The sequence below is a fragment of the Meleagris gallopavo genome, chromosome 9 (assembly GCF_000146605.3).
Source record: "Meleagris gallopavo isolate NT-WF06-2002-E0010 breed Aviagen turkey brand Nicholas breeding stock chromosome 9, Turkey_5.1, whole genome shotgun sequence".
NCBI lineage: Eukaryota > Metazoa > Chordata > Aves > Galliformes > Phasianidae > Meleagris > Meleagris gallopavo.
Window position 1 is genome coordinate 11,593,135 of NC_015019.2, and position 12,237 is coordinate 11,605,371.

Below are 12,237 nucleotides of genomic sequence, written 5' to 3' on the forward strand. Positions count from 1 at the left end.
ATCCTCCCCTGTGTGTATCCCTTGGGTAAAAAAAATGCTTTATTAAGCATACCCAAAAACTCAAATAACAAGGGTAATACCAGAGGGAAAGCTTCTTTAGTGTCTACAGTGGCAAGGAAAAACTTTTTTCTACTTTTTCTAGTGTTACAGGTTTTTAAACCTTAAAACAAGTAATGTTTAAGTCTGTTTTAAAAAGCAGCTGTTTTTAAGGTTTATAAATGTATGCTTGATTTAAAAACTTAAGTACATTAAGTACTGAACCTAGATACACTTAAGCAAATGTACCCATACAACGTATTCTGAGCATCACAGCTACGTTCTGCATCATGCAAGCAGCTATGTTTATTTTGAAGGATGCTTATTTCCAAATGCATCTTCTGTTAATCTCAAGATTATCTGTTGTTTTGTCTCTTTGCTGTTAAAAAGATCTGATTAACATTAATCTAATCATGCTCAGCATTAAGCTAGATAGTCTGCCAGCCCTTGTTTGCAATATCCACGTATTCATCAAGCAGAGAGATCACACCCATGTCTTACTCTCGCTGCTCTAAATGCACAGGATTTGAAGGTCTGCCATAGACTTTCACTGGAAAATAATTTTTGTCTCTTCATAGTCTAAAAGCTCATTTCACATGTGTGCTTAGCAGTCTGGAGCTTTGTTCAAACAAGCTAGTAGATTCACTGCTTTTTCTAGGTAGTAGAGGAGCAGTGAATGGTATGCATAGCTTCTGAAAGAGATGACTCACAAATGGTAAATGAGACCAAGGTAGGCAGTTCTTAGCACCAGTTATTCTAGATGTCAACAGGTCCTATGCTTTTAGTAATGAAAATGGGATCATTGTAGACAAATTTTGACTACTGAGAAATTTAGATATGCCACCTGTTAATCTTTATATAAATACAAACATTTTGCAGAAGGTTTCTATGTTTACACACTGCCTTGTCTTCTGAATTAACGTAGATTGTCTTTTTCCCCAAGTATAATGTTTGCTTATCCCTAAAATAGGACACTGGCATCTCCACAGAGCTTTCTGGAAGACGAGATTTAGGAGCATACAACCCTGAAAAGATTACTTTATGCACTGAGAGTACTTAGGAGCTGTTAGTAATCAGTGCAAGGCTCTATACTTGGAAATGCAAAACCTAGCTGAAAGGAGGGTAATGAGCTGTGGTCTTACAGCTTTTGGAGTTAATGTGTGTGAACTTGGCCAAAGTCTACAACGTACTAAAAACCGTTCATACTGGTGCTGTAAATTAAGGGAGTTGAAATATGTTTCAGGGTTTCTTGGAATTCCATAAGATTATTTGTTTGAAAACTCATTAGCTTAGCTACAAGGGGTTTTTTTGTTGTTGTTGTTTTGAAGATGACTTTGCTTTAAGACCAAAAAATGAACAGCTGTTCAAAGCACTGCAGTGTGTCCTCAGGTCTCTGGCCAACTAGGATTGGCTTCCTGGAGTGTTGCATGAAGCCTGTGTTCTGGTTCCTAGTGCCCTGCTGACAGTAGTGAGGGACTTCGGTATATGTTCTCTGAAGGTGTTAAAGGGAAATTTAAAAGCTGTTAAATAGGAATCTCCTTATTTGAGCACTGTGTAGGTGAGAAGTTCCTGTAACTTATTTATTCCTAGAGGATCATCTGTCTGCGTGTTGCAAAGTCAATGAGTACTTTTTTATTTGGAGCTGTTAACTGAACAGTGGAATTTGCTGCTTTCCATTTGGATTCCTTTGCCAGGGATGAAAGAGGGATTTTTTTTTTTTTTGCTGTGGCTGGTTTCTGCTTATGCAGATCTTTTCCTTTTTTGGAGTGCTTCTTGCTTTGAGATTCTGTGGTGTCATGGTTAAATTCCTGTATGTAGTCTCCAAGCCCTAGTGAGAGGGATTGCTGGCAGCTAAAGGTGTGCAGAGATCTGTGGGGTCACTGCCTTGAATCAGATCTTGGGCTGCAGGTTGAAATAAGCAAATTGGTAAAGGCCCCAGTGTCTGTTGTTCCCATTGCGTTTAGAATCACGATCTGTGTGTGCAGGGTACCCTTGCAACTGGTAAACCTGTAATGTGAGGGGAAGTGTTTATAAGCTCTTCTGCCGGGTGCTGCTTTGTATCCTTTCCTGGTAAAGCTGGCATTTGGTAACTCCAGTGCTCAGAGCAGCAGTTTCTTGGCACTACTTTGTAATGATGATCAGTGAGCGACCAAAAAAATTGACTGTTGTTTCTCTTCTCCCTTCACCACCACTTTGTGTTGAAAGCTGGAATCTTTGTGTGTGTGTGTGTGTGTGTGTGTGTGTGTGTGTGTGTGTTCTATTATTAGAAGCTGGGGCAATTCCTTGTTTACATGCTGTCCCTCTTGCACGTGTAAGCATTTCCCATGTCTGAAATCCAGGCTGGGAGGAAATGATCTGTTCTGAATGTAATAGTTTTGTTTTAATTAACATGCAGCAGGTCCTGGTAAAGTGCATGTTCTTCTAAGTATCTTCAGCACTAAAAGCAGCCAGGTTGGTGCCAGTTGCAGTCTGTAATTTGTTAGTGTAAGTATTTTAAGCATGCAGTGCTGTGTCCTTTTGGCATCTCCTGGACTACAGAAGCAATGCAGGAGGAAGGTAGGCTAAAATGGTTGACCTAATTTCTTCTCATAATGTTGACCTGTGTGTAGATGCCTCTGTATTTAATGTAGCAGCATACTACTGGAATAACTTGTAGCACTGGATCTCATCATATGTATTGGAGCACAGATATGTACTTTTCTCTTCATCACAAAGTGATCTTTGTAGGAACTTGCCTAAGCTTGTGTATAGTACTGAGCTGAAAATGTTAAATGTTTTTGCTGTTTCTGTGAGTTGCTATTTTTGTCCTTACTGTAATTGTTGAGGGACAGTTGTATAAAATTGTGTATGATTAAATCCCACATTTTTGAATGTGCTGCAGTGGCTGTGCACATGAAAGTCATTTTAGTTAATGCACTGCTTAAAAACATTGTACCATGTTAAGAGCAGACTGTGTCCTTTCTTTAAATGTATTTGTCTCAGAGTTACATTTGTATTACAGTTTATTTTTATTTCTTAAAAAGAAAATATCGATACCTTGCCTTTTTAAAGGTGGTGATTGGTCTGTTTGTTAATTAAATTCAGCACAGAACTTCATATCTTGAAATGTAAATTCATCTAAAGGAGTTTATCTCAATCTGAGTGTGTTTTTTGTTTTTGTTTTGTTTTTTCAGAAAAAAGTAGGTGACATCCCTGGTTTTAGGAGGGCCTGTTGGATACAGCACTGCTCGGTGTCTGTACTTTTTTTTAACGATGATGCTAATGAAGAGATATTGAATCTTAATATATTTCTATGCATTTTGTTGCGCTGTCTTAGATCGCTTTTTCTATTAAAAACCAATATTCTTTCCAGAGTTCTTTTCCTGGAAGACTATCCCTCGCTCATGGGTAAGACTGTAAATAGTTTGAATCTGTGTGGCGGAGCAGCGTAGGCTGTTCTAGTACTCCTAAAAAACATGTTTGGAGACTTGTACTGTGTGAGAGATGCAGGCAGGGACTGGGGGAACACACCAGGTCACAGGGCTGTGACTTCCTGACCTTCTGTGTGCTTCTGCAGCAGAGATGGAGGAACCGGGTCAGTTTAGCGCCGAAACACTCAGCCTTATGTAATAATAGCTGCCTGCTCTTCATCACCAGTCAGGAGGAGGGCAGTAAGCCCCTGAACACCAGGAATGGACCCAAAACCAACACCTGTTACCCAGCTGGTGAGAGCTTTCCACTGCATTGTGCATCCTAGAAGTGGATATTTATTTTCTGTGAATTAATGCCAAAAATATGCCTGACAGTTGGTTGTATTCATTCCTCAGATGTTTGATTTAAATTTTTGCTAATGTTAAATATTCCTAATGCTGTCAGTGAAATCTTGTTCAATTAAATGCTAGAGAAATCTAATTGGATTGTTAGCATGGAGTGAATATAGTATGAATGAAAGAGATAAAGATGTAATTTGCATTTCTGGGGAACTTACTGTCTATGAGCACCCGTGCTGAGGATGATTTAAAACTTCCCTGTTTAAGCTAACTTAAGCTTTGAGGGGGTGGATTCCATGTAGAGTCATCATAACAGTATTGCTAAAGGCTTGTGGTTTTAAGAGCTCTAGGTTTTAATGCACTGGGAATACCTTTCACGGAATGAAAATACTGATCAGTAAACTTAACTGGAGCTCTGTCCTGATGACGTGTGCTATTAAGGCAGAAAAAACATTTAGCATGCTGTCTTGGTGAGGTTTAGGATCATACGTACCAAAGATCTTAATGTTTGATTCATTTCAGTTCTGCGTTGGAGCAGTAATGCTGTTTCTTTGATAGCAATTTAACTTTGTACCCTTTTCTCTCTGTTTCAGCTGCCTTGCAGTTTATGATGCTGGCAGTAACTTGCTGGTGTTAAAGCTTCATGCATATGTGTAAAAGGACAAACTCATCTGGTAACAAAGTACAGTAACAGGACTGAATCTTCACCTTAATTATTCACTAGTGATGGGAAATGCATGCAATGCACGGGTCAGTTAATGTGGAGCTCCTGGAAATAAGTTCATCTCTCTAAAGTGAAGTTCTATTCTAAATGTTTCTTTAATGACAAGTGGGAGGTGTGTTGATGACAGTTTCTATCATGTGCAATCTTCTTTCAATTCAAGTGTTCTCCTTTAATTCGTGTTTTCTTTCACTTGGGGATGAAGGAGGAGATGTGAGGGGACAAAAACAAAGTAGCATTAGAAGTAATAAGTAAGAAAATAAATAAGAGTAAGTCAGGTCAGAACCATATTTCTCATGTCTCTTTGGGGAAAAGTGGATGCTATTTAGTAAAACTTTCCTCCTTTCCTCCCCCCAAGAACAAACTAGATCTGGGAGCTTGCTCAGCCATTGGAGAGAGGAACAAGAAATACAGTGTGAGTAGCAACTGATTTTAAAAATGATATCAATAGCACTAATTTGGGAAGGGGGAAGTCTGCTATGTGTATCCAAAGCTAGTAGGTGCTGCTCCTGTCTCAGTCATCCTCACTGGTGAGGTACTTACAGCAGCTAAACAGACAAGGCATTGGCAGAGCTTACCTGACAAAGGGGAGAAGGTGAAGAAACATGGAGTGCATGTGTTCCTTTCATACATCACTTCAGAACTTAACACTTCCTCTTACTTTTTATGTTTTTTTTTAATTGGTTTTGTTTTTAAAAGCTGTTGGCAGTAACCATGGCAGTTCCTGCTGATCAGAGAAGTGGTGCACAACTGAGAGGTGACTGCTGCTATCTTATCTGCTTTTTCTGAGTAAACACAAATACCTGCAGTTCTACTGACATGTGATTTGTGATCTCAGGGCCAAGGTGGTTTTGGGGATGGCATGGCTGAGAGTTTACAAGAATTTTACTTTGTCCCAAGGCTTTGGAATTAAACCCAGTGTATTTTAGTACTGCAAAATAAAAACAGATGCCTCCCGCTTCTCCTACGAATGACTTCTAAGCATTACCATCCTGAAGCATGTTGAATGGAGAATTCTGAGATGAGCAGATTTATGGTGTTACACAGATTAACTTGCTTAAGAGTGAGTACATGCTGAGTTTGGGTTCTGTATTTCAGGTCCTTAAGGTTCATATTCTGGCATCAGTTAATAGGTGCTGGCTCCAGTGGATTTAAAAAGAACAGGGTGCCTGGAAAGGAAAAAAGCAAGGAAAGGAAGGGAAGGCAGGGAGCAGCTGTCAGCGCCGCTGGACTCGTGTGGCTCGAGTTCTTTAAGGAATTATCGCTCCTGGGGGAAGAATACCGAGTTTCATGGCTCCTCCCTCGGTTCAGTGAGCTCACCTGAGCCCACGATGATTGTAAGTACGCATTTTGTATGTTCGTGCATCCTTCAGACTGTAAATGCCGAAGCTCGCCCCGGCAGCTGTCGCCGTGCGAGGTGTGTGCCGGTGTTCGTGCCCTCTCGTGGCTAAAATCTGAATCTCAGTGCTGCTGGGGGTTGTCATCAGAGCCACCTCTGAGGGAGTGACCCGCAGAGCAGACAGCTGCAAGTGCCAGGAAGCTGCAAGCAGGTATTTTAATGGGCACAGGAGTAAACCCCAAGTTTGAATTGGCTCTTGTGTTCTGTTTTGCAGTGATTTACAGTGCAAGAGAGGAGTTAGAAATATCCCCACACAGTAAATGCTTGTTTCAGACCTCGAGGACTGCTATTAATCCCTAATCCCTGTAAAGTTACTTATTTGGTACAATTTAGTGCTGAAATTTTAAATCTGAATGCTTTGCAGCGTTAAGTCAGAAAGCTCATTAACTTTGTTCAGCTATGTTAATAACTAATCTTTTTGAGAGCAACTTCACTGAACAGGATTGATCTTCCAAACAACCTCCTTGATTGACATTAAATGTACACCTGTCCTTTAATTCTTCCCCAATTAATGGACAGCTGATGAAGGAATGTCTTTTCCTGGAGCATGTGTCAGGTGACACAGCCTGGGGGGAGCCCCCTTGGTGTTCAGATAGGAGAGTCCTTCGTGAGCTGACTTCTCAGCCTTCCCCACAGTTGGAAGTGTTAGGAAGCTTAGCAGGAACAGGTCTGACTTATCAGCCACCTCTCCTCAAAGTCCTGTTTGGAGCTTATCTGAAGCTACTGGCTGAAATATTCACACAAGATTCTGTTTAACATGGCTCTTCAGCTGTTAAAGGAGCATAATGAATATTTCTATTTGCTCTTGTCCGGTTGAATGGTGGATTTATTCAGCAAGTACTTTGAATTCCTTGCTTTGTTAGTATTGGGTTTATTTATCACAGCTCCTTGCAAAAAAAACAAAGTTGGTCTCGTTTCTAAGATTTCTGGGTTAAAAGCTGCAGCAGCAACAAAAGAATATGCAATTTATCATTAAATTTTTCCATTCAAGGGTTTTCCTTTCGTGTCTAAATTCCTTTACAATTTCCCATGTTTCATATTTTTCAAGGTATATTGATTTTTGTTCTCTGTATTTTTTTTTTCTCCTTTATAATCTCTGCCTTTTTAACTCCTGCTTTTATTTCTTTGTTTTGTTGAATGGCTTTAGACTTGGCATTGGCTTTTCTGACTGCAGAATCCTAGTTGTGATTGCAACTTCTTGCTGTTTAATGAATATTTAATTCCCAGCTTTTGTCGTGATATTTATCCATGTTTTTTCACAATAGCGTCATTCATAGTCTTGACCTCAGGAAAAGGATGCTTTTGAAGTAACAGTGTATTTTAAGTGAATTTGGAGAGAGGGAAACTACAAGCTAAAAGTTTAAAGCCTGTTATTATTTAACATTTTCTTGCTCTTCACACTTTTCACAGTGCATCTACAAACTCACCAGAGTGTGGTGGGGTGGACTTGAAAAATATTTTCCCAAGCCCCCTGATTTTAGTTCTTGCAGTAGTGGAGATTTCTCTGCTGGGCAATCTGGTTTCTTTCTTATCTAGTACTACTGATAGTGCTGCTTCAAACCATCAGACCACTACTGCTCCACTGCTGAGAAGTTTGGAAAAGGTTGAAGGGGAACTGGGTAAAATAAGATTACACTCACCAGCTGACAGCTTTTGATAAGACAGCCCGCATACTCCTTTGCTTTGTTTGCCCCCACAAAGTTTTCTGCTTTACTATGCACTTAAACTGCATAGTCTTATAGAACCAAGTAAGTGACTTATTTTTGCAGATTTAGATGATGAGAGGGGAGCTTGGTCATTTTATTGCCGTGAAAGTGGGAAAAGCACTTGAGTATGCTGTGAAGAGGAGAGCATTCGGACAGTGGGCAGCAAGCAGCATACTGTGGAAGCTAGTGCTACAATGGGCTGTCCTGACAAGGTACTGCCTGGTGGGCTGGGTCACAACAGGGACTCAAAACTGAGTAGTTGCCTGCAATTTCAGCAAGGAAACAGTGAAACAATTTAAGATGGTTCCTGGTTGGAGCAAATACCCCTGGTCAAGCAACCTCCTGCACCTGTCTGAATCTCCCCCCTTGCTGCCCCTCTCTATATTTACCCAGTGGGAACTTTCCAAGAATGGAAGTGGGAAGATAAATGCCTGTGGGGGATAAATTTAGCCCAGGCTCCCTGGCCCTGCTCCCTGTGGTGGCATTTCAGCTGTGAGCTTGACAGCCTGCGCCCTTCCAGTTGCGCAGAGTGGATGTCCATCCCTGACAGAGCAAGGGCTCTCTTTCTCTTCCCCCTCCCCTTTTTTTATTTAAACCAAGGAAGAATTCTCCATGGGACCACGTCCGCTTTGCCTGTCTTGGGTGTGAGCATCACTTGCCTCGCAGAGGTAAGGCAACAGCGTAACAATGCATGGGCAGCTTGGGGTGATTGGAGGTAATTTGTTCGCCGGAACTTCAAAAGCGTGAGTATGAACTCACACACATTCTTTTTGTCTCTTTCAGCCCTAGTTGTAACTTCTTTTCTGGGTCCACAGGTAGTGAATTATTTCCTTTAGCTCAAGAGGTGACAGCTCTGTTTTTTTTTCCTCTCTGGATCAGGATTATTAACCCTCACGCCTCAGGTCCTCAAACTACCCTCCCCATATTATTACACTATTAGCAGTGTTGGTCGGGTGACTTCAAAGCCCCAGTTCTTGTATAAGTGTGTCTAATGAATAACAATATAATAATGAATAACAATAACGTATACTTCCACTTATTTCAACAGAGATGGGTTTATTTAACAGGTGGAAGTGCAACAGAGCTTTGCCTTAATCAGCTGCCATCAAACTTGCTCTACTTAACCCAAAAATAGAACTGCTGAGGTGATTTGGCACCAGGGAGCTCTCTGGGCTCACCGCTCCTCTCCATCAAAGGCTGATGTGGGACACATCTCATGTGGCTTTTCCTTGCTACCAGCAGATGCACACTTGCGGAACAGGGCTAATTGCTCAGTGAAGCTCTCTCCTTTGTCAAGGTGGAGGAGATGGAGCCTCTCCTGTAGGAAACGTGAGCTACTGCAGGGCTGCCATGTCACGAGAAATTCTTCTGTCCTTGGCAGGCAGTGTTTCTATTGCATCCTTTTGTGCTGGTGCACAAAATCCCCAGGCTTTGGGCCTGGCTTGGGTGTAACACTCTCAGATGCCCCCTCTCCTTTCTCCAAAATCCTCAGTCCTTCCTGCAGCCCTGCTCCTTGTGCTGGAGCAGGCAGGAGAGCATTCACTATGCTGAACTGGAGCGTTGACAGTTAAAAGAAGTGCAGTGCTATAAGTCTTTAACACGGCCATACTCACCTTAGCTTCCTATTTTGAAATTCAATCCCTTTAAAACTCAACTGGGTGTAAAAAAAAAAAATTGAGTGCTTGTTTTTGTGTGCTCTTGAGCAAAATCCAGTAATGCTGTCATCTCTTGGATCATTTGAGCATTTCATAGGTTTCAATATATTCAGAAATGCAGCTACAGGTGAAGCCATTTGCAGAGTGCTGCTCAATATGAAGCAGAATAAATTCTATTTTTCCTGTCTTTTCTCAGGCACTTATGGGGCACAGCTGAATGGGGAGGTCTCTGAGGGTTTTGGAAAAATGGGCAGCTTTATTTACGAGCTGGGTGCAGAATGCTCACAAAAGTCTGTGGCCATACAGAAGCCTTCTTGAGATCTGGGTTTGAGTATCCCATGAGTGGCTCCGTACCCTTTATCACCTCTGGGGGCAGCAGTAAAGCTGTAAACTTAAGTGCTAAGTGGTTTACATGAAAAGATCTGAGTTCACCCCATGCAGCCTTTGAACTTCAACACCAAATTCATCTTTTTTGGCACATTGTTGATCACAAGATTTGAAGGGGAGGTGGCCCACTTGAGTGCTACAGAGATGTCTTCAGTCTTTACATTAATACTTCACCAGCGTGGATTTTTTTCATCCATGGAGGCAGCAGGGGTATGCATGTCAGAAGTATAATAATTTTTTTTTTTGAGTCTTCCTTAAATGTGTAACAAATAATAATGAAAAGGTGAGGGTGGTGTCAGAGGGGCCTGGTTCTCACCCTTGTTGTTGTCCTATAGACATCAGGTTTTACTGCTTACAATGAAAGTCGTGCTCAGAAGACAGGCAAAAAAAATGAGCTTAATGGACATCAATAAGATTTTCTCCATGCTCCAGCCCAGAGAAGATGAAGATAATGGAGAAAGTGAGGAGCTGAACCAAGCGGTGTCTGAGGACGATTACCAAACCCTTGACAAGCTCTTGCACCAAGACAGATACAAGAGAGTCATCAACAACAGGAGTGGCTGGGGTGTTCCCAGCACCCCGCTGCGCCTGGCCGCCTCCAAGGGCCACCTCAGGAGCCTGGAGGTCCTCCTGTCTCACGGGGCAGAGGTGGACAGTCTGGACGTGAAGGCACAAACCCCACTTTTCACAGCAGTCAGCAATGGCCACTTGGAGTGTGTGAAGGCGCTGCTGGAGGCAGGAGCTGGTCCCTCTGGCAGCATCTACAACAACTGCTCACCGCTGCTGACCGCAGCTAGGGATGGGAACGCTGAGATTCTGCAGCAGCTCCTGGAGCATGGTGCTGAGACCAATGTCCAAGCGAGGGTGCCTGAGTGGGCTGCCAACTCCACTGCTTGTTCTGGTCCGCTTTACCTCGCGGCTGTCTATGGGCACCTGGAATGCTTTAGGTTGCTGCTACTCTATGGTGCTGATCCCAACTACAACTGCACTGATGAGAGGATGATCGCACGCATCAAGGAGCCCAAGACTCTGTTGGAGATCTGCCTGAGGCACAGCTGCCGGCGTGAGTTCATCAAGCTGCTTCTTGACTTTGGAGCCAATGTGTATTTGCCAAACATCAAGAAGATAGCACCTGGTAGTGAGGGCCTGGAACTGCTGTTGCAGGCAAGAGGTAATCTGTGTGTGTGGCCCCAGGGCTTATATGGGGGCAAGTTGCTTCAGGTCGCCTTCACTTTATTTCTACTTCCCCTTAGAGAGAGGAGAGATCAGCTTAAGCAAGGTTTTCTTGCAAGCTTTGACCCTCTTTGCAGCTTCACTTGAGAGAATGAGTCTCCCTGGTCTTAAACTACTGAATATTATTGTTCTTTTACTCTGAACACTTATACATACCTCCCACCAGTGATTGTGGTTTTCACAGTAATAGCAATAAAAAGCTCCAATATGAAGCATGTTAAGGATGAGGATGTAACAAGCTTACAGAGAATAGATCCAGCACTGGTAATGAAACATGATAGCTCAGATACGCATTGCCTCACAAAACTCCCAAAGAAATGTTTGGAATTTAGGAGGGAGTATCACGGAACAACTTGTTTGTAATATTCTCAGTTTCTACTGCTGGCTGTTGTTGGAGACAGGCAACCTTACCAAAGATCTTTGGGGTGACAGTGCAGCTGCTGATTATGTTTGTGGTTGTCCTCCGAGTTGAACTCACCTCACTCAATGTCTGTTGCTTGTAGCAATTTCACGAAGCTACTTTAAATGAGTGTTCTCACTGCCACTGGTGCTGATCTGGAGCACATGGTATTTCCACAGGCTGGTATACCTGTTTAACATAAATCTGTGGGGTTAAATTCTGCTTTTCTCCATGTCTCTTTTTCTGCTGCTTACCATCATCTTTCCTGTGCTGGCTAAGTCCAGGAAAACTGCACTTATTTCAGTATAAATCAAAATTTCTTTCTTTATACCCAACTCCCATGAAAATACCCTGTGGCCAACTGTGAGCGTGACCAACCCCAGCAAAGATACTTGGTGCATCAATTCTCCTTTTGCTGACACCACACAAGCTCTCCAGCAGGGTTGTGTGTCCTGAAGGTCTGTAGTGATGATCTTGTTTTTCCTTCCTTTTCTTTCCACAGCTCATCCCAAATCCCTGATGTCTCAGTCTAGGCTGGTGGTGAGACACATCCTGAAGCAGGCTGGCCATGCACATGCCCTCAGAGAGCTGGACATTCCACCAGTGCTGGTGAGCTACCTCCAACATCAGCCTTAGCAGGGAAACACCATGGAAGACACCTGCCCCAGAAATATGCCCAGTGCCTGAATTAAAAGCTCCTCTGATGCTGCTGTTGCACAGCACAAAACAGATGTGAATTTGTGGTTAAAAAGTTTTTTTTTTTTTTTTTTTTTGCAAAGTGTCTCTGAAATCTGTATGGAAAGATAGTAAGAGAAGGAGGAGAGAAAACCAGGAGTCTTCAGCTCCTGCTATGCACCAGGCACATCAGAGTGATGGCAGAGCAGGATCTGAGCAAAGCTGCAGGTTGTTCTTCAGCTGTGTATAAGACCTGTTTCCCACAGAGGTACTTTT

General features: G+C 42.5%; 1 protein-coding gene across 3 annotated transcripts in view; it reads left to right on the forward strand.

The window, feature by feature from the left end:
- The first annotated feature begins 7,011 nt into the window (after nt 1-7,011).
- The window catches only part of ASB12 (ankyrin repeat and SOCS box containing 12), a 21,489-nt gene continuing 16,263 nt past the window's right edge, over nt 7,012-12,237 (forward strand). The window contains exons 1-3 of one of the 3 annotated variants that reach the window (XM_010715336.3): nt 7,012-8,279; nt 10,086-10,824; nt 11,789-12,229. In XM_010715336.3, coding sequence (XP_010713638.1) covers nt 8,145-8,279; nt 10,086-10,824; nt 11,789-11,922 — 1,008 coding nt within the window. In that variant the 5' untranslated portion in view covers nt 7,012-8,144 and the 3' untranslated portion in view covers nt 11,923-12,229. Of the gene's footprint in view, nt 8,355-9,988; nt 10,825-11,788; nt 12,230-12,237 lie in introns of all 3 variants that reach the window. The other 2 variants (XM_010715337.3, XM_003208408.4) reach the window with 2 other exon arrangements.